Raw genomic sequence first — 22,344 nt, 5'->3', positions numbered from 1 at the left:
TACAAAATCCATCATGTCGAATTGTATAGAAATGCACATATGGTTTACATACACTATAAGGAGTGATAGTCATTAACAAGCCATCTCTTTCATTAATTAAATAATTGAAACCATATATATATATACAATCAAAAGCAAAAGATAGAACACCTACCTATTTATTGATCCTTACTATAAGCAAATCCTCAGAAATGAGTGTACTGGTAATATTTACTAAAATAAAATGACATAATAGTAAAAATCCATCAAAGTAAAAAAATATATACATATGTAAATTAAAAATAAGTAAATAAAAAAATCAAAAATAAATCCTAAAAAGAAGTGATAAATCGTAAAAAATAAAAATAGAAACATAAAAGTAAAAAAGATAAGAAAATACAATAAAACTTACAAGTTAGATGTCAAAAAACCAGCCTAAACAATGAAGTACCTTGTATCTTTTTATCTTGTTCATTCTAGGAAGGAGATATGCTGCTGAAGCAGATAAGGACAAGGATCTAGTACGTATTGCTAGGTTGAAAATTTTAGGAGGTAATGTTTTACTGTGTCATGGGTTGGTAGTTGGAAGGAAGACCAGATTCTGTTGGTGGCTATTTCTGTATGCGTGCCTGACTTTTTCGTAAATATCTTGATGGTTGATTTTTAATTTGAGGACTCCTCTGATTTTAACTATTTTTTGCTATTTGTTTCTCTGCTGTTGGTGGAGACTGTTGTTGTGGTTATTTCTTTTGTGGATAATAGGCATTTTATCAGATTGAAATGTTTACTGGTATTAAGGAAATTACCACCGATTATTTTGTTATAGTATTGAGCCTTTGCAATTTTGATCTCATTTTTATATGTTTTGATGGCAATTTTCCACGTTAATTTGTTTTCATTTGATTTGTCTTTAGCCCATTTTCTTTCTTGATTAAACCAAGGTGAAATTTTCTGGGTTGGTTTGGATGTAGATTTGAGAGGAGCTATGCTATTCAAGGCATTTTTGCATAGGTCATCCCATTTAACCATGAAGTTGTTATTGTCTGCTGAAGGAAGAGCAAGATTATTCAAGACGTTAGACCAGAACACTGTGGTATTTATTTTATCTCTAGTTTTGTGAAGAATCGTAGTACTTTTATTTTTCATTGATTTTGTATTTTCCCTCCAAGAGAGAGAAAATTTGAGTTTACTGTGATCTGACCAGGGAGTTTGAGTTCAAGTGTGGTTACTTAGATGAAAGTTGTTGTTGTTTGCAAATTTATAGGCTAATAGGTCAAGAAAGTGACCTTTATGTTGAGAGGTATGGCTGAATGGTTTTGTGAATTGCCAGTAGTTTAAAAAGTCAAGTAAATTTTTTGTATTACTGTCATTCTGATTATCTAAGTGTAAATTGATGTCCCCTATTAGTAGGATATTATCAAATTTAGTGCATGGAAAAATTAGGACTTACCTGATAATTTTCTTTCCTTTAGTTGCAGCAGATGAATCCAGGAACTGGTGGAGATAGAGAACACTAAAAGCAGGCATTGACCTCCTGTGTACAGTCCTTCCACCTTTAGTATAGAAAGAATTCCAAAGCAGAGAAAGAAATAGAAACATCACTTAACTTACAATAAAAGAAACTCACTCAACCGGAGTGAACTATACTCATAATAGAGTAACCAATGGAATTGTCTTATGCAGATTTTCCTTAAATTGTCTACAGACTGCAACCAGGGAGGGATCCTGGATTCATCTGCTGCAACTAAAGGAAAGAAAATTATCAGGTAAGTCCTAATTTTTCCTTCCTTAGCTTCAGCAGCAGATGAATCCAGGAACTGGTGGGATGTACCCAAGCACTCCCTAAACCGGGTGGGAAGCTGCAGCTCCTCAAGAGAGTACCGCTGCTCTAAAGCACGCGTCCTCTCATGCCGCACCATCCAGGCAATAATGGTTAGCAAACGAAAGACGAGACGGCCAGGTCACCGTCCAACAGATTTCTAGAACTGAAAACATGCTAGTCTCTGCCCAAGAAGCCTGCGCTCACGTGGAATGTGCTTTCAAAGCCTCTGGCAGAGATTTCCCGGTCAAAGGATAAGCAGAAACGATCGCTTTCTTAAGCCAACGTGCAATTGTGGCCTTAGAAGCTGTACACCCTCGCCGTGGACTTGAAAAAAGGACAAACGTGATCAGAGCACCAAAACTTGTTTGACATCTGTAAGTACTGCAAAAGTACACGCTGGACATCCAAAAGACTTGGCTGTTGAAAGGAATCTGGACAATCCTCCTTTCGAAATTAAGGAAGAAAAAGAGGTTGATTCAGATAAAATGCTGACACTACTTTAGAAAGAAACGAGGGTACCGTGTGGACTGTGCCCCGGATTCCAAACACTGCAAGAAGGGATTTCGACTCGAGAGCCTGAACCTCCGACACTCTAGGTGCCGATGCCAGGGCCACAAAAAAAAAAAAAAAAAAAACAGCGCCATAAGCGTAAGATTTTCCTCTGAAGCCTGTCAAAGTGGCTCAAAGGGCGCCAACTGCAAAGCCCGCAAAATGAGCTGCAAACTCCAAGTAGGGCATGGATTACGCAATGGAAGACGAAGATTCAACACTCCACACTAGAAGCGCACAACATCCGGATGAGGTGCTAGCAAAGAACCAGCCACTCAGCCCCCAAAACACGCCAGTGCTGCCACTTGTACTAGAAGAGAATTGTAGGCTAGACCTTTCTGCAAACCCTCTTGCAACCCCCCCCCCCCCCCCCAACATCTGGGAAACTGAAGCCCACATCGGCAACCAAGCATGCGCTGAACACCACACCTCAAAAGTTTACCAGACCTGGGCGTAGGCTGTAGTGGTGGATCACTTGCGAGCTCTCAGCGAAGTTGCTTCCACCTCGTCAGAATAACCTTTCTTTCTCAACTTCGCCCTTTCAAGAGCCAAGTCGTAAGACCAAAGTGGCAAGGATCTTCCATAGCCACCAGACCCTGATGCAGAAGGTCTGGAAGGAGAGGAAGACAGAACGGATCCTGCAAAAGCAGTTGCTGCAGATCCGCATACCACAGACGACATGGCCAATCTGCAACCACCAGGATCACCAGACCAGAGTGAAGGCGAATCCGGTGAAGAACCCGACCGATCAAGGTCCCCGGTGTTAACACATACAGAAATGTGGACGGCAGCTACAGCTGAGACAGGGCATCCAGCCTCGCAGACCCAGGTTCTCTTCATCTGCTGAAAAACTGCACGACTTTGGCATTGGAGCTGGATGCCATGAGATCGATCTCTGTAGTGCCCCACTTGCTGCAAATCTGCCAGAAGGCTTCCGTTGCCAATTCCCACTGCGCCGGATAGAGGGCATGGCGACTGAGAAAGTTGGCCCCCACACTGTCTAGGCCGGCGATGTGCCCCGCCAACAACAGGAGATGCTTCGTATGCCAATGCTCTGTTCTGCGTGCCACTCTGGCGGTTAATGTAGGCCATCACTGTCGTTTTGTCTGACAGAACTCACACCGCCCATCCTTTCAGGATCTTGTGAAACGCCAGAAAAGCCTGTCGAATGGCCTTCAGCTCCAAACGATTGATGGACCACCCCAACTCCACACTTGACCATAGACCAGCGCATAATGGTGGAGGCAGTGAGCCCCCCATTCTGAAAGATTGGCATCGGTGGTCACAAGAATCTATTGAGGGGAAGCAAGCAGCATTCCTCACCTCAGATTGATTCTTGATAGCCACCAAGTCATGCTGCTCCTGGTTGCTGGAGTCCAGGACAACCGACACTGATACTCCAGAGACATCGGTGACCATCGACTGAGTAAGGCATGCTGCAGGGGCCTCATGTGAGCCCTCGCCCTCGGACCATGTCCAAGGTGGCTGCCGTGAGGCCTAGAACCTGGACATAATCCCAAGCTCGAGGGCGAGGCAGGCTCATTAAGAAGAATCTGCAACCGTAACTTGAGGCGCCTGCTGTTGGGAAGAAAGACGCAGCCCACATCCGTGTTGAAAGAAACCCCCAAACAGTCGAGAGACTGAGAGGGAATCAGATGGCTCTTGGGAAAATTGACGACCCAACCGAGGGACTGGAGAACTTTGATAACTCATGAAGTAGCTTGCCGACTCTCTAACGCTGAATCCGCTCAGATGAGCCAATCGTCCAGATAAGGATGGACCCTGACACCTTCTCTCTGCAGCAAGGCCACCACCACCACCATCACCTTGGAAAAGGTGCGCAGTGCTGTGGCCAGCCCAAACGGTAAGGCGCGGAACTGAAAATGCTGGCCTAAGATCGCACACCGTAAGAATCTCTGATGAGGCCAAACTGGGTTGTGGAAATATGCCTCTTTGAGGTCCAATGAGGTTAGAAACATTGCTTAAATCTGGAACGCTGAAAAGGAACCGAAGTTCGGCCAGGGCGATAACGCTAGGTGTCACGAAATCTCGGCCTCGCAGAGGAAACTCTGGAACTGGGCTTGGGTCTGTCCACTGGCAGGCGCTGTGACTTGGAATCACCCAAACCTTTGACAATCTTTTTCAAGTCCTCACTGAACAGTAATTTACCCCTAAAGCGCAATTTCATGAGCTGCTGCTTCAAAGCCATATCAGCCAACTAATGGCAAAGCCACAACAGACGCCGAACCGAAACAGCTAAGAACATCTGCTTGGCCGAGACCCTCAATAAATTGTAGAAGGCATCAGCCAAGTAAGCAAGTCCAGATTACATACGGGGGCTAAATCTGACAAAGAGGCAGAGACTTCCAAATTCTGCTCTACCGCACTTTGAAGCCAAGAAGGACAGGCTCTGGCAGCATACGAACTACAAATAGAAGCCTCCACAGCCAAAGCTGAAACCTCGAAAGAGCGCTTTAAGGATGCCTCCAGATGACAATCCTGCATATCTTTGAGGGCAACACCCCCCTCAACTGGGAGGGTGGTTTTCTTGGTGACTGCTGTCACCAGGGAGTCCACCTTAGGGAAAGCAAAAAGACTCAGATGAGACTCCCCCAACAGGTAGAGTCGGGCCATCGTGTGAGCTACCTTCAGGCTCCGACCACTGAGCTGAAATAAGCTCCTGAATAGCCTCGTGCACTGGAAATGCTCGGGTAGGCTTTCTGGTGCTAGCCATTATGACGTTCACCACCACCGCTGTTGCAGCCTCATATTGAATATTGAATGCTTGTAAGGCCTCTGTAATAAGGGAAGGCAGTCGTCCCTATGAAAAATCTGAACTGCCTTAGTATCGTCCTGTTTCTCCTGACCAAGTTCTCCCTCCTCGAAATCTCCCAGCCCTGTAGCCCTGGAGGAACCTCCTGGTCCCTCAAACAGGGATGGCTGAGGAGAATGGGAGCCGATGGAGCCCGCTTCCGAGACAGACATCACCCACCTACGCTTCAAAGACGGCGGGTATAGAGGAAATGAATGTAACATGCCTGGTTCAAAATTAGGGCCACCCTGTGCAGAAGAAACAGAAGGCTGAAGGGGGAGAGGAAGAGAACTCGGGTAGGTCCTCTTCAACAAGAAGGCCTGGTGCATAAGCAAAGTAAGCTCATGGGAAAATGGGTCTCTCTGCAAGGAAAAAGCATCTGGAGCTACTGACCCCCGAGTCTCTCATGCCATCTGGCTGCCATTCCCAAGGCTCCTTGTCTGCAAGCTGGGGTCCTCCATCCCAGGAACCGCACCATCAGGCTCCCTGGGCGATTCCAAAATGGTGTCCGCAACAAGCTGCAGAGTGCAGGAAAACACATCAGAGGCCGTTGGCAGACCTTCAGAGCCCGATTCGTCAAGGCAGCCTGTGCTGCAAACTCCCGCTACGCTGCACCGTTTGCCACAGCGAGGGCAGCGCTTAGCCATTTCAGCTGCCATAAAGCCTACAGCGTTAGGACCGGGGAGATAATGGCGCAAAGCCAGAGAAAAACACTCACCCTTCCTCTGCAAACAGGGCAACTGCAGTCCCTATCCGGAGGAGCTGAAAACGGGTTTTTTTTTTTTTTTTTTACTGTGAGCCAAACAAACAGGGACGTCACAGAGGAAACAGCACTGAGTAGCAGAACTGGGAGAAACGGGTAAGACAGGGACCTATGTAGCAAGTATGCCTTCAAATTGGCCACTCACTCACAGCTCAACTGGGAAACCCAGGAGTCCCCTACGTAGAGAATCCAGGAGCTGGCAAGCTCCACCCACCACCTGCTGGAGAGAGTTATACTAAAGGTAGAAGGAGTCAGGACCTGTACACAGGAGGTCAATGCCTGCTTTTAGTGTTCTCTATCTCCACCTGCTGGTAGGTGGATACAACCCACCAGTTCCTGGATTCATTTACTGCTGAAGCTAAGGAAATGTTAGATACAAATTCAGTGAAGATGTTTTCTGTTCATTGCCACCTCCCTGGTGGGCGGTAAAAAAGGATAATGCAGACAGGATCAGATACAGTACCACTGTTGATTTTGCAAGCAATTGTTTCGAGAGTAGGGGAGTTAATATGAGATATCAGTTCTACTTTGGAAAAGAATTTATATATTATGGTAATGCCTCCTCCTTTTTTCCCTTTTCTAGCTTGATGAAGAATTTTGTGACTTGGGGGACACAGTTCATTTAATATTGGATCGTCTTGCACATGTAACCAGGTTTCAGTAATCAATAGGAAGTCTAATTGTCCTTCTTCTAGCCATTCTCTGATTATCTGCGTTTCATTTAACATAGATCTGGCATTACTACTACTACTAATAGCATTTATATAGCGCTACCAGACGCACGCAGCGCTGAACATTTGACATAGAGAGTCCCTGCTCAAAGAGCTTACAATCTAGGTAAAACAGACAGACAACACATTACGGGCAAGGGAATTACAGGGTAAAGAGGAATAGGGGAGGAGGCGGGCAAATGAGTAGCGGCTAGGAGCCAAAGGCAGCAGTGAAAAGGTGAGCCTTCAGCATAGATTTAAAAACAGCTAGACGTATGGGCTCGGGAAGACGGTTCCAGGCATAAGGTGCAGCAAGATAAAAGGAACGAAGTCTGGAGTTAGCGGTGGAGGAGAAGGGGACGACAATTGGGACTGGTGTAAAAGAGTGAATTATGAGTGTTGCATTTAACATTTTTGAGATGTTTCTTGTTGAGAAAGGGTTATGTTTTGGTTTTGAGTATGGTGTCTGAGTCAGATGTTGTGTGTATGATTTAGTTGATTACATTAATTGAATTTGTCATATTGTGTGTTGTGGTTTCCTGCTTTAACTTTAAACCTCTTAGAAATAATGACTGGGATATTAAAGTAGGTTTCTAAAGTGATGGAAGGAGAACCAGTTAAAATCTGACATAGAACAGTAATACATAGTGAATTAACCATGAATAACTGGAAGAACATTTTTAGATTAGTGTGAAATAATGTCTGGGAGTAGACTTACTGCATATGAAGAATTTAAGACATATTTGATAAAGATGAAGCAGGTGAAAACCTCAGGAGGCAGCACACATTTAAATAATACAGTTATTGATATCACCCACCAGTGTCTGGTTAGAGAGGAGGCTTTCTCCCTGTTCTGTCTGAGTGCTGGAAACATGTGGATAAAGGTAAGCTGGTTGACATTGTGTATCTGGATTTTCAAAAGATGTTTGACAAAGTACCTTATGAAAGGCTCCAGAGGAAATTGGAAAGTCATGGGATAGGAGGTAGTGTCCGGTTGTGGATTAAAAACTGGTTAAAAGATAGAAAACAGAGAGTAGGGTTAAATGGTCAGTATTCTCAATGGAGAAGGGTAGATAGTGGGGTTCCCCAGGGGTCTGTGCTGGGGCCGCTGCTTTTTAAAGTATTTATAAATGATCTACAGATGGGAGTAACTAGTGAGGTAATTAAATTTGCTGATGACACAAAGTTATTCAAAGTTGTTAAATCGCAAGAGGTTTGTGAGAAATTACAATAGGACCTTACGAGACTGGGCGTCTAAATGGCAGATGACGTTTAATGTGAATAAGTGCAAAGTGATGCATGTGGGAATGAGGAACCCAAATTATAGCTACGTAATGCAAGGTTCCACATTAGGAGTCACCGACAAGAAAGAGATCTAGGCATCGTCGTTGATGATACGATGAAACCCTCTGGCTCAGTGTGCTGCGGCGGCTAAGAAAGCAAACAGAACATTAGGTATTAAGAAAGAAATGGAAAACAAAAATGAGGACATTATAATGCCTTTGTAGCGCTCCATGGTGTGACCGCACCTCAAATATTGTGTTCAATTCTGGTCATCGCATTAAAAAAAAAAAAAGATACAGTAGAATTAGAAAAGGTGCAGAGAAGGGTGACGAAAATGATAAAGGGGATGGGACGACTGCTCTATGAGGAAAAGCTGAAGTGGCTAGGGTTCTTCAGCTTGGAGAAAAGACGGCTGGAGGAGAGATATGATAGAGGTCTATAAAATAATGAGTGGAGTATAACGGGTAGATGTGAATCATTTGTTTACTCTTTCCAAAAATACTAGGACTAGGGGGCATGTAATGAAGCTACAAAGTAGTAAATTTAGAACGAATCAGAGAAAATGTTTCTTCACTCAACATGTAATTAAACTCTGGAATTCGTTGCCAGAGAATGTGGTAAAGGCAGCTAGCTTAGCGGGGTAAAAAAAAAAAAAAGTATGGACGGATTCCTAATGGAAAAGTTCATAGACCATTATTAATATGGACTTGGGGATAAGCAGCATAAAATGTACTGAGCTTTTTTGGGACCTTTCCAAGTATTTGTGACCTGGATTGGCCACTGTTGGAAACAGGATGCTGGGCTTGATGGACCTTTGGTCTGTACCAGTGTGGCACTACTTAAATACTTATGTGTACGTGGAAGGAAAACTTTGGAAAGATACTTGGGGGGGGGGGGGAGGGGGGAATCTTATTCTGATGGAGTCCTGCCAAGTGAGAAGCAGGCATCACCTGTAGTTTATTTACATTTGCTATACCACCTTTACTGACTGGCTAGTTAAAGCTGTGTACAGGCTAAAATAAAAATGAAAAGAAATACAATTAGTAGACTCAAGTTGAGCAAGTGCAGTTTTAGGCTGGAAACATCCAATCTGTTGTTTAGATGAAGGCAGACTGAGTGGACTATATAGTGGGGTGCCTGCACATAAGTGCAGCAAGATCTTCTAAGCTCAGGCACATTTTGCATATGGCGCTGTGTGATATATACCCCCCACACCACTAGATTCACTTACTTGCCCAAAAAGAATGCTCATTAACCATTTTCTCCAATCTAACACACACAATGATTCCTTCCCCATTGGTGTGCCAGTAGAAAATGACACAGGGACAAAGTGACCTCATGCCCGTGGGCTCTATCCCCATCCCCGCTCCATTCCCCGTGAGCTCTGTCCCCATCTGAACAAGCCTCGACCACTTATGTTTTTATATTTAAATCTTTCTATTAACGTATAAAAAGGAACAATATTCTGTACAACTATATATAAATCACAAATAGAAAACAAAACGAGCAACTGAAATAAACCCGCTCCCACCTCCCCGGCACCTCCTACCTTTCCAGCCCCCAACAATATCTGACTTCTACTACCCCAAGGAACCCTAATCCACCCTGTTAAAATATCCAGGGAGACAAAATAGAATAAATAAAATAGAATCTGTTCTGTATGCCCTAGTGGGGGAGAAATATTCTCTATGAAGCACTGTTATGATTTCTTTAATCTGTGGATGAATAAGTCATCAACAATCTCAGGATTCAGTCTAGCTCTCCTTCCTGCAATAGAAAATGACCTCTCAGAAGATGTGCTGGCAGTAGGAATGCACAGGATCCCCTTGTGCAAGTTTTGCCAATTTAGGCCACCATTTTTCCTTGCTTTTCCAAAAAAGTAAAACATCGTTCTCTGCATCACTTGAACATAAATAACTGTCCATTTCATTAATAGCCATCAAAGAAGGCATTGTTCTACAAAATTTGCTAGAAAACTGCTAACATTCATTTTCATTCTTTTGGAGGGGGGCTCTTCAACAGATGTGATGCTTTCTGGGAATGTGGATTATGGAGAATCCTGAGTTGTTGATAGACTCGAGCCTTCCATTTCGATCTAAGTTTGGTACAACCTTCTCAAAGATTTGGTTGCCTGTGTTTTTACATTATCTGGGAAAATAACAGGATTGTCTTTCAGACATGGGTGTAGAAGAAAACCAACATGCCACGAGGAGAAGAATCGGGGAACCCCCTGCCCGCTATAAAAAGGTAAAAATTACCTGCTTGCCGCTCCGAGCTGTAACGACCTGGTGTCCCAGTGAGTAGCTGCAATAAACGTTTAAATAAACGTCGAAATAAACGCCTTTAAGGACGTTCAAAATTTTTTTTTTTTTTTTTTTTTAACGGAGCCAGCGGGGAGGGGGAGAAAAGGAGGGACCTGGCGCCACCAGGTTTGCACTTGCTCAAGAAGAGCCCTCAACCCCAGGCACTCAACAAAACCTAAAAATTAGGCTTGGAGGCCTAGCCAGAGCTGCTGCTGTGTGTGACCACCACCTGCTGAGATAGAGAACATACTGAGGAGTTTCCGGCAGCACATGACCACATATAGGGAGGCAAAAGGATTGCTCTCTATCTCCACCTGCTGGTAGATGGACACAACCCACCAGTCTATGGATTGATCAGCTTGATGATATGGAAGTTGTGTTTTCACATATTGATATTAAAATTTTGTAGACATTGTTCCATCTAGCTGGAACACCATATTTTAAGGCTAGTCTCAAGCTATTAGACAATGACAAGTGGACAAAGCTTGTCTCTGTACCGTCACTGCGGGCTCTGTCCCCCTCCCCACAGTTAACTGTATGTCCCCACCCCTGTATCTTTTTCTGTGTGCTAGCTCCATGTTTAGGCCATCAGGTTGTCTGTAGTCCGGCAAAAGCTCTCTGATAAGGAAGGCAGAGGGGGTATAAGGAAGACAACTGCACAACACTGGTTAAAATAATTATGGTAACATCTATAATTTCTAAGTTTTTCTCTCCTTCTAGGAAAATTATGCAGTTGCTTTTTGGTTCAATGAACCCAAACGGAACTCTACAGGCTATGCTTTAAAAAAATAAAAGCAAAGGGGAAAAATGTTTCAACCACAAATCTCTTACCAATGAGCCTCAGATGAAATATTAACAAACAAGCCCAAAAGTCTAAAACTTGCAACATTTTTATAAACTAGGCATAATAGCTCTTTCCAGTACAGGTGGTAATGAGATTTCTATGAGAAAGCAATGGATAAAAAGTATAGCATACTTACCAAGCGGTGCTTTGAGAAACCTGCGTTCTATGCCTTGCTCAATCTGGTGCAGTGCGAGTGCTAGATAGTGCACAGCATTATTGACCAGCTGAGGAGTACTTGTACATGTTGAGGCAGAACTTGGAATCTCACTCTTCAACTCAAATATCCTGGATTTTAAGGTTTAAAGTACACACAATGTTTGGACAATTCTTTGTGAAGGGCAAACAATTAATTCTATACTGCCTCAGAAATGTCAAAGCAATATAACTCAGGTTTTTGTAGCCCCAAATTTTGTTAATCTGACTTTTGTTAGACAGGTATTAGTTTTCAGTTAAATTCTCAGTGGCAGAGAAATTTTACATATTTATTCAAGGACTGCTTTAACAGTATTCCATCAAGAATAAAGCCCATAGCATTCAAGAAAACCTAACAGCCCAGTTTTTCTTATTTTGACATCACTTTTCAGTTCTTTACACTATAATGAACCCTAAAGTAATAGGGTTGCAGTTTTAATAAGAAATCATGCAAAGAGGCACAAAGCCCAAAGGAATATATTTACTTGCATTTTATTCCAACAGAGCTACAGACTTACTTCTGGGAAACATTAATGGCTAAAGATTCATTTCTTCAAGAACTTTGATATTTATAAGGTACTGTTTAGTCAATGCAATATTAAGATTGTTTTAAGATGGACTTTCTGCTAGTTTAATATAATACCCTGCTCTAAGCCTAACATGGTAGTATAAGAAAAATGGAATTATATTTTCAACTATAAATGAATTCAGTCAAAATGTAATAAATAAGTCAATGTGAACAGAAGCCTATCTGGACAATAAAGGAGCTAACTGTTAAGGGTATACAATTTACTGTGTAAAATAAATTTATAAAAAGAAAAAAAAAGAGGGGAACTGAGCTTAGCTCAGAGTGCAGCAGAGATTTTTGACAAAAGGGATGTTATAGCTATTACCTGTCTTTAATAATAAGTTTTTTTTGGTCATCAACTTCCATTTCTTCAAAGTTGACCATCTTTAATTGGCCATTTTCTCTCGTTTCCTCATCAGTAGGTCATACCAGCCATGCTCCAATGCAGCTCTCCAGGACTGTCTCTCTGGTACCTGCACATATTCAAACATTATTTTTCTTATTTATATAACTAATGCCTTTGACCTCTGTGTGCACATTATAGGAGTAATTTTATGTGCACTTGGGCATATCTGAAACTTCAATTTTAGGAGCCATCCTAATACATATATTTATATGTGCACAATTTCTGATTCCCACAGTAAAAATGCATTTCTACTTTGAAAATTACCCAGAGAAAACTACTGCTTCTTACTTTTAACAGGTGTTTATTCACAGACAGCAGAATTGATCAGGGACATAAATGGGTGATATCTGATGGGGCTGGGATGAACAGCTCTCTCCTATAGATCAGAACTATAGTGAAACCTCGGTTTTCGTTGTTTTCGTCGAATTTATTAGCGAAACACTTGTCTCGGTTTTCGTTGGTTGCTTCGGATTTTGTTGGCGTGCCCATGCTGCTAATTTTGCGTTCTCCTGCGGCGTTCTTCTGGGGCATTCTCCTGCGTTGTTCTTCTGGGGTGTTTTTCGTTGTGTGATCACTGCCAGCTCTCAAACAGATTGCAAATAAGAATTTCGTCGTTTGTCCCACACTACGTTGTTTCTCATTGTGTGATCACTGCCTGCTCTCAGACAACAGATTGCAAATAAGAATTTTGTCGTTTGTCCCACACTACAATAATATCTGCAACTTTCTCTCCCTCTTCCAAACGCCAAGAAGAGTCTTCAGAAAGGTAAATGCCATGTTAATGTTCATTTATTCTATACATTTGTCTTTTTTATCCATGTAAAAGAAAAATTTCTTATTACCTGGTTGTCGTCTGTTTCGGTTTTCGAAAATTATTTTTGGATGGATTATCGACGAAACCGAGGTTTCTCTGTAAGTGTAATACTGAACATGTGCTCCCCTTTCCACTTGAGGCAGTCTTAGTATTTCCGATAATTACATAGCTTAAGAATGCAACTTTCAGGAAGATGAGAGGTATTGTATCTGATCAATCCAGCTGTCTGGGGAAAACATCCAGTACAGGTGAGCAACAATGGTTTTTCCATTGAGAAGTGGGATTAAATCACGTACGCAAGAGGGTGATGCTGAAGCTCAGAACTGCTCAGGTTAACTCTAATTTGTTCATTTTCTAGCAGCAGTTTGGTCCTAAAGATAGATGAGAAAGTTGCAAACAAATTATATACATAGATTGGCCAACATAGCTTGACCAAAGTATTAACCCTCTCATTCTAGAAAGTTTGCAGACCCAAATTTGCAACCAGTTGCATGCATAACAATTTAATGAGCTGATAAATAGGCTACAATTGGGTATAATTTGCCATAAATGGTGCTAATTGGTACAAATTAGCAGTTACACGCATAACTGTCCTTAGTCAATATACACTCAGAGGGACATGCTCAAAACTCCGGCGCTATATAAAACAGCAGCAGAAAACACCACCGTTACAGCGCCGAAAAAGAACTTCCCAATGCTCAACACTAATAGTATGCAAATTTTGTGCTAGCTATTAGCGCTGAGCATGAGGGAGTGATGTGCCCAGTACATGCACACAAGACCTGAGTGAAGGCGCTTGCAGTTCTCCACTGGCCTTCCCAATTAGCAAGACTTCCCAAATCTGTAATTCCCTTTAGCATCTGTTCGCCTTAAAGCAAGGTTTGCACAGATTTTGAAATGAAGCCTGGCAGTGGAAAATTCCAGTCCCTCCTCTCTTCTCCGCTTATGGCAGGGCTCATATGTTGCAGAAAAAGCCTCCTTGTCTGATTATCGAGGGGAAACTGGGCTCCAGTGGCGACAGAATCACGAATTGGAAACGTGCCCAGGGGAAGGCATTTGAGAGCGGGCAGTGGAAGAAGAGCCTGGCGGCCAAGAAGAGGGAGAGCTGTGCAGAGGGCACAGCTGCTGCCTAAGGCCCGGGTCCACGAGTTGCCTTTTTCCAGCTTGTGTGGACACTCTATTGCCAATTCCGAGCTGGAGCAGTAAGGGCACCCTTCTTTGCCACATTGTTCTCTCAACATTTAGAAGGAATAGGAAATGCCCTTATCTGCATCATTTTGACTACATTAGCATCCTATTTGTGCCTTCTTTCACACGGTAAGGACCTCTATGCATTACGCGCTGGTAAAAGCAGGTGCTAGTCTGGTGCTAGTGTTTACTTCTAAGCATCGGGCCCTCAAAGTCCGGAGCATGCAACTTCAAGGGGGTGTGGACCTGGGAGGGGCATGTGCGGATCAAGGGTACGTCAGACAGTTATATGAACAGGTTGCAGAATGCTAGCATTTATCACTGTTGCATAGTAACTAGTTACTGTACTTAAATAAGTTTTGTCACTTTTACTTGTAAAGAAGTACAGGAAAAGCGAAGATACTTACCTGTAGCAGGTATTCTCCGAGAACAGCAGGCTGATAGTTCTCACACTTGGGTCGACGTCCACGTCGGCCCAGGAACGGAGTTTTGCTAGCAAAAATCTCAAAAATATTCCAGAGTCTTCTGGTGTGCGAGCGTCGCGCATTGCGCATGTGCGGACCGGTTTCCCGCCCGTCGCGTGAGTAAGGACCTCAGTGTAGTCCAAAAGCAAGAGGAGAACAATGAACAACTCTGAAGGGGAGGAGGGCGGGTTTCTGAGAACAACCAGCCTGCTGTCCTCGGAGAATACCTGCTACAGGTAAATATCTTCGCTTTCTCTGAGGACAAGCAAGCTGCTTGTTCTCACACTGGGGGTATCCCTAGCTGCCAGGCTCATTCAAAACAATGAACATTGGTCAATTGGGCCTCGCAACAGCGAGGACATAAGAGAGATTGACCTGAAAAAAAAAAAAAAAAAACACAACTAAGTGAGAGAGCAGCCTGAAACAGAACAGAAATGGGCCTAGGAGGATGGAGTTGGATTCTAAACCCCGAACAGATTCTGCAGCACCGACTGCCCAAACCGTCAGTAGTGAGATGTGAATGTGTGGACTGATGACCACGTTGCAGCCTTGCAAATCTCTTCAATAGAAGCTGACTTCAATTGAGCCACTGACGCAGCCATGGTTCTGACATTATGAGCCGTGACATGGCCCTCTAGAGTCAGCCCAACTTGGGCATAAGTAAAGGATATGCAATCTGCTAGCCAATTAGAGATTGTGTGTTTTCCGATGGCGACTCCCCTCCTGTTGGGATGAAAAGAAACAAACAACTGGGCGGACTGTCTATAGGGCTTTATCCGGTCCTCGTAAAAGGCCAATGCTCTCTTACAGTCCAAGGTGTGCAACTTGTCTTCACCAGGGCGGGTATGTGGACGGGGAAAAAATGTTGGCAAGACAATTGACTGGTTCAGATAGAACTCGAACACCACCTTCGGCAAGAACTTAAGGTGAGTGCGGAGGACTACTCTGTTATGATGAAACTTGATATAAGGTGCATGCACTACCAGGGCTTGGAGCTCACTGACTCTTCGAGCTGAAGTAACAGCCACCAAGAAAATGACCTTCCAAGGTCAAGTACTTCAGATGGCACGAATTCAGTGGCTCAAAAGGAGCTTTCATCAGCTGGGTGAGAACGACGTTGAGATCCCATGACACTGGTGGAGGTTTGACTGGGGGCTTTGACAAAAGCAAACTTCTCATGAAGCAAACTACTAAAGGCTGTCCAGAGATAGGCTTACCCTCTACATGGCGATGATAAGCACTAATCGCACTAAGGTGAACTCTTACGGAGTTGGTCTTGAGACCAGACTCTGATAAGTGTAGAAGGTATTCAAGCAGGGTCCGTGTAGGATAAGAAAAAGGATCTAGGGCCTTGCTGTCACACCAGACAGCAAACCTCCTCCATTTGAAAAGAACAACACTTTTTCGTGGAATCTTTCCTGGAAGCAAGCAAGACCTGGGAGAAACCCTCTGAAAGACCCAAGGAGGCAACTTCTAAGCTCTCAACATCCAGGCCGTGAGAGCCAGAGACTGGAGGTTGGGATGTAGAAGCGACCCCTCGTTCTGGGTGATGAGGGTCAGAAAACACTCCAATCTCCATGGTTCTTCGGAGAACAACTGCAGAAGACGAGGGAACCAGATCTGACGAGGCCAGAACAGAGCAACCAGGATTATTGTTCCGCACTTACTTGAGTTTCAGCAAAGTCTTCCCTACTAGAGGTATGGGTGGATACGCATACAGAAGGCCTGCCCCCCAACGCATGAGAAAGGCATTTGACGCTAGTCTGTCGTGGGCCTGATGTCTGGAAAAAAATTGAGGGACTTTGTGATTGATCTGAGTGGCAAAAAGATCTACTGAGGGGGTGCCCCACGCTCGGAAGATCTTATGGACAACGCCCATGTTTAGCGACCACTCGTGAGGTTGCATGATCCTACTCAACTTGTCGGCCAGACTGTTGTTTACGCCTGCCAGAAACATGCCGTGACAGCGTGCCCAAAGCCCATCTGGACGACTTCCTGACACAGAGGGCGAGATCCGGTGCCCCCCTGCTTGTTGGTGTAATACATAGCAACCTGATTGTCTGAATCAGAATGATTTGGTTGGACAGCTGATTTCTGAAAGCTTTGAGAGCGTTCCAGATCGCTCGTTATTCCAGGAGGTTGATCTGAAGACCCTTCTCTGGAAAAGACCAAGCTCCTTGAGTGTGAAGGCCATCTACATGAGCTCCCCACCCTAGGATGGATGCATCCGTCGTCAACACTTTTTGTGGTTGAGGAATTTGGAAAAGACGTCCCAGGGTCAAATTGGATCGAATGGTCCACCACTGAAGGGAACTGCAAAAGCCGGTGAAGAGATGGATCACATCCTCTAGATCCCCTGTGGCCTAGCACCACTGGGAAGCTAGGGTCCATTGAGCTGATGTCATATGTAGACGTGCCATGGGAGTTACATGAACTGTGGAGGCCATGTGTCCTAAGAGTCTCAACATCTGCTGAGCTGTGATCTGTTGAGGCGCTCGAGCCATGGACACGAGGGCCAGGAGATTGTCTGCCCTTGCCTGGGGAAGATAAGCTCGAGACGTCCGTGTGTCCAACAAAACTCCAATGAACTCCAATTTTTGAACCGGGACGAGATGGGACTTCGGATAATTGATCACAAACCCCAGTAAGCTCTAGCACTTGAATAGTCATCCACATGGACTGTAGAGCGCCTGCCTCCGAGGTGCTCTTCACCAGCCAATCGTCGAGATAAGGGAACACATGCACTCCCAGTCTGCGTAGCGATGCTGTAACAGCAGCCAGGCATTTTGTGAAAACCCTAGGCCGAGACACACAGACTCTTCCTGGGCTAGAGGAACACAGCGGAAAAAAACATGTCACCTCAGACGCGGAGAAAAAAATACTGAGGTCCATACTCACGCGACGGGCGCATGTGCAGTGTGCGCACCAGAAGACTCTGGAAGATTTTTGCTAGCAAAACTTCCGATCCTTGGCCGACGTGGACGTCAACCCAAGTGTGAAAACAAGCAGCCTGCTTGTCCTCGGAGAACATCTGTTACTTTTACCGAAGAGTTATTTATCTGTACCAGATATTCTCTTAGGACAGCCAGCCAATTCTTCTCACATATGGGTGATGTCATCCATGGAGCCGGGTGCAGAAACACTGTCCAGCATAATATTTCTTTAAGAGCTTGAGGCAGCTCTCCCACCACGCATATATGGGTGCCTTCCCCCGACTTGCAAGCACTGCTGTTCTCAGAGAATACCTGCTAAAGTAATTTCATTTTCTTTGAGGACAAGCAGACCAGGTTCTTCTCACATTTGGGACTCCCTAGCTACAAGGATTAGGACAATTGGAACTCACCACAGCGAGTCTAAAAAAGTCAATTAACCAGAAAACATATACACACTGTTGTGGAGATGCAGCCCGGAACAGAATAAAATGGGTCTAGGAGGGTGGCGTTGGATTCTAGACCATAAAAAAAAAAATCTGCAGGACTGTCTGCCCAAACCAACTGTCGATTCAGGTATTTTGCTGAAGGCAATATGGGATGTGAATATGTGGACTGATGACCACATTGCAGCCTTGCAAATCTCCTCAATGGATGTTGACCTTAAATGAGTTACTGATGCCACCAAGGCTCTAACATTGTAAGCCTTGATATGACCCTCTAAAGTCAGTCCAGCCTGGACATAAGTAAAGCATATAAGAACTCTTCCTACTTTCTTACCCTTCTATATGTTACATCTTTGCTTTACCCTTCGCTATCACCTATAATGTTTCTATTATGTATTGTGTTAAACATAGTAAACCTAGTAGATGCGGCAGAAAAAGACCTGCATGGTCCATCCAGTCTGCCCAAGAAGATAAATTCATAGTGCTACTTTTTATTTGTACTGTCCTCTTCAGTGCACAGACCGTATAAGTCTGCCAGCCCTATCCCCGCTCCCAACCACCAGCTCTGGCACAGCCGTATAAGTCTGCCCAGCACTATCCCCGCCGCCCAACCACCAGCCCCGGCACAGACCGTATAAGTCCTGCCCAGCACTAGCCCCGCCTCCCAACCACCAGCTCTGCCACCCATTCTAGGCTAAGCTCCTGAGGATCCATTCCTTCTGCACAGGATCCTTTATGTTGTATCCCACGCATGTGTTGAATTCTGTGTTGACATTGTAAATAGTATACCATGCCTTACTTTGTATGTTTTTGAATATTTTGCTGCTGTAATTGTCTATTGCTCATATTTGATCTATTCTTACTGTACACTGCCTTGAGTGAATTCCTAATAAATAAATAAATGAACAGTGGCTAAGACAGGTCATAGTTACCTGGCAGAAACCCAATTAGCAGCAACTTTCTATGCTACCAATCCCAGGGCACTCAGTGGCTTCCCCCATATCCATCTCAATAGCAGACTCCTGGATTTTTCCTCCAGAAACTTGTCCAAACCTTTTTAAAACCAGATATGCTAACCGCTGTTACCACATCCTCCAGCAAAAAAGGTCCAGAGCTTAACTATTCTTTGAGTGAAAAAATATTTTCTCCTATTTGTCTTAAAAGTATTTCTATGTAATTTCATTTAGTGCCCTCTGGTTTTTTGCACTTCTTGAAAGAATGAAAAATCTATTCAATTTACCCATTCTACATCACTCAGGATTTTGTAGACCGCAATCATATCCCCCTCAGCCGTCTTTTTTTTTCAAGCTGAGGAGCCCTAACCTCCTCTTTAGCCTTTCCTCATATGGGAAGAGTTCCATCCCTATTATCATTTTGGTCGCTCTTCTTTGAACCTTTTCTAATTCTGCTATATCTTTTCTGAGACACAGTGACCAGAACTGAATGCAATACTTAAGGTGAGTTTGCACCATGGAGCGATACTGAGGCATTATAATAGTCTTATTTTGCATCCCTTTCCTAATAATTTCTATAATCCTGTTTGCTTTTTTGGTTGTTGTTGTCACCGCCGCTGCCACATACTGGGAAGAACATTTCAGCGTATTGTTTACAACACCACCCAAAACGTTTTCCTGAGTGCCAACTCCTAAGGTGAACCTTAGCATCAGGTAACAATGATTTGGATTATTTTTCTTAATGTGCATCACTTTGCATTTGTCCATATTAAATTTCATCTGTCATTTGGATGCCAAATTTTGCAGTTTCTTAAGGTCTTCCTGCAATTTTTCACAATCCGCATGCATTTTGACAACTTTGAAGTTTTGCGTCATCTGCAATTTAATCATCTCACTTGTCATTCTGATTTCCAAGGTCAAATGGCAGAACGCTATACTGGAATTGATGTGTTCCCACCTGAAATCTGAGATACTTCCTGTGACATGGAAGTATCAGGATATGTTTGTAGGCTTCCTTTAAATCCAGGGAGCACAGCCAATCTTGTTCCTGAATGGTTGGGAGAAGGGTGCCCAATGAAACCATCCTGAACATTGACCAAATACTTGTTCAGGGCCCTAGGCTGTAGAATGGGATGCATCCTCCCTGTTTTCTTTGGTATAAGGAAGAACCTGGAATAGAATTCCCTGCCCTTCTTCCCCTGGTGGAACAGGCACGACTTCACAGGTCTTTAGAAGGGCGGAGAATTCCTCTATGAGTACTTCCCTGTGAAGAGAGCTGAAGAAAGTTGCTCTTGGGGGCAATTTGGTGGTCTCTTTTGCCAACAAAGAGCGCAACTGAGACAGAATATTAGAAGAACACACTGGTCGGAGGTTACAAGAGGCCACCTTTCTTGGAAAAAAAAAAGTCTCCCTCTCACTGGTAAATCATCCGGTACAGTTATTTTTACTGTGGCTATGCTCTGCTAGAGCCAGTCAAAAACTCATACCCTGCGTTAGCTGGGAAGCCGTCTGCGGCTTCTGCACAGGCTTTTGACGTGAGGGTGCTAAGACTGAACTGGCTGAGTAGGACAATAAGGAGTGTACTGACGCCTTTTAGAGTAGTATGGACCTCGCTTCGACTTGCCCAAAATCCTCCTAAGAGGAGGGTGCAGAAAGCATCCACCAAGAGTGTCGATGGTTATCGGTATGTTTTTAATTAGGTCTGAGATCTCTTCCACCTTCTGTCCAAAAAGATTATCTGCCTGACAAGTGGTATCCACCAACCTCTGCTGGACCACCCGGTCCAAATCAGAGACACGCAGCCACGAGAGTCTGTGTATCGCTATACATTGTTATAGTCACCTATAACAATGTTTTACAGATTGGGGATATCAGCCTTCACTTGAAAAAAAAGAGAAGACACCCATCAAAGACCTCAAAGAATTTCTCCACCTCTGGGACCTCCAATCACTACTTCCAACTTTAAACTATACAAAAGGTCACAACCTGGACCCAGTCGCACATAAATTCTTCCCAAACCAAGACTTCAAATTAGGAAACCAAAAATGGGAAGAATCCCTCTGGTCTGACCACTTCAAACTAAACTTAATCCTCTACTGGAAAGAAAAACCACCAAAGAAAAAAAAATATTCCCTAGTCACAAAACACGTGGAAAAATAGACCATGAACTGTTTTGGGAAAAACTGTACAACAATCATTGGAACCCAAGGTCAGAATCCACCACCTTTCTATTAAATTGGGCCGGTAGATGCAGAACCATACTAGAAGAAATAGCCCCAATGAAGACGAGGAAAAGCTCTAGACAAAAAGTAGCCCCCTGATTTAACAAAGAATTAAGCAAACTGAAAAGCAAAAGCAGAAACAAAAAAAGATTATGGAACAAAAACAAAACAGACAACAGCAAAGAGGAATGGAAAAAAGCAATAAAGCAATATAAACAAAAAATAAGGCAGGAGAAACAGAAGTTTTTACAAAGAACAGTTAGGTTCAGATCATCCAAATATACAAAAGTTACACAGACTAGTCAACAAAGCGAATGCTACATACCTGTAGAAGGTATTCTCCGAGGACAGCAGGCTGATTGTTCTCACTGATGGGTGACGTCCACGGCAGCCCCTCCAATCGGAATCTTCACTAGCAAAGGCCTTTGCTAGTCCTCGCGCGCCAATGCGCACCGCGCATGCGCGGCCGTCTTCCCGCCCGAACCGGCTTGTGCCGGCCAGTCTCATATGTAGCAAAACAAAGACAAGGGAAGACACAACTCCAAAGGGGAGGCGGGCGGGTTTGTGAGAACAATCAGCCTGCTGTCCTCGGAGAATACCTTCTACAGGTATGTAGCATTCGCTTTCTCCGAGGACAAGCAGGCTGCTTGTTCTCACTGATGGGGTATCCCTAGCCCCCAGGCTCACTCAAAACAACAACCATGGTCAATTGGGCCTCGCAACGGCGAGGACAGAACTGAGATTGACCTAAAAAATTTACCAACTAACTGAGAGTGCAGCCTGGAACAGAACAAACAGGGCCCTCGGGGGGTGGAGTTGGATCCTAAAGCCCAAACAGGTTCTGAAGAACTGACTGCCCGAACCGACTGTCGCGTCGGGTATCCTGCTGTAGGCAGTAATGAGATGTGAATGTGTGGACAGATGACCACGTCGCAGCTTTGCAGATCTCTTCAATGGTGGCTGACTTCAAGTGGGCTACCGACGCTGCCATGGCTCTAACATTATGAGCCGTGACATGACCCTCAAGAGCCAGCCCAGCCTGGGCGTAAGTGAAGGAAATGCAATCTGCTAGCCAATTGGATATGGTGCGTTTCC

At 44.1% G+C, this 22,344-nt stretch overlaps 1 protein-coding gene across 1 annotated transcript in view; it reads right to left on the bottom strand.

Moving 5' to 3' along the window:
* The window catches only part of BAZ1A (bromodomain adjacent to zinc finger domain 1A), a 763,171-nt gene that overhangs the window by 148,105 nt on the left and 592,722 nt on the right, over positions 1–22,344 (bottom strand). The window contains 3 exon segments of the mRNA XM_030214053.1: positions 11,203–11,351; positions 12,152–12,242; positions 12,245–12,299. Coding sequence (XP_030069913.1) covers positions 11,203–11,351; positions 12,152–12,242; positions 12,245–12,299 — 295 coding nt within the window.

Source organism: Microcaecilia unicolor, chromosome 9, assembly GCF_901765095.1.
Source record: "Microcaecilia unicolor chromosome 9, aMicUni1.1, whole genome shotgun sequence".
Taxonomy (NCBI): Eukaryota; Metazoa; Chordata; class Amphibia; order Gymnophiona; family Siphonopidae; genus Microcaecilia; species Microcaecilia unicolor.
This window is presented reverse-complemented; position numbering and strand designations above follow the sequence as displayed.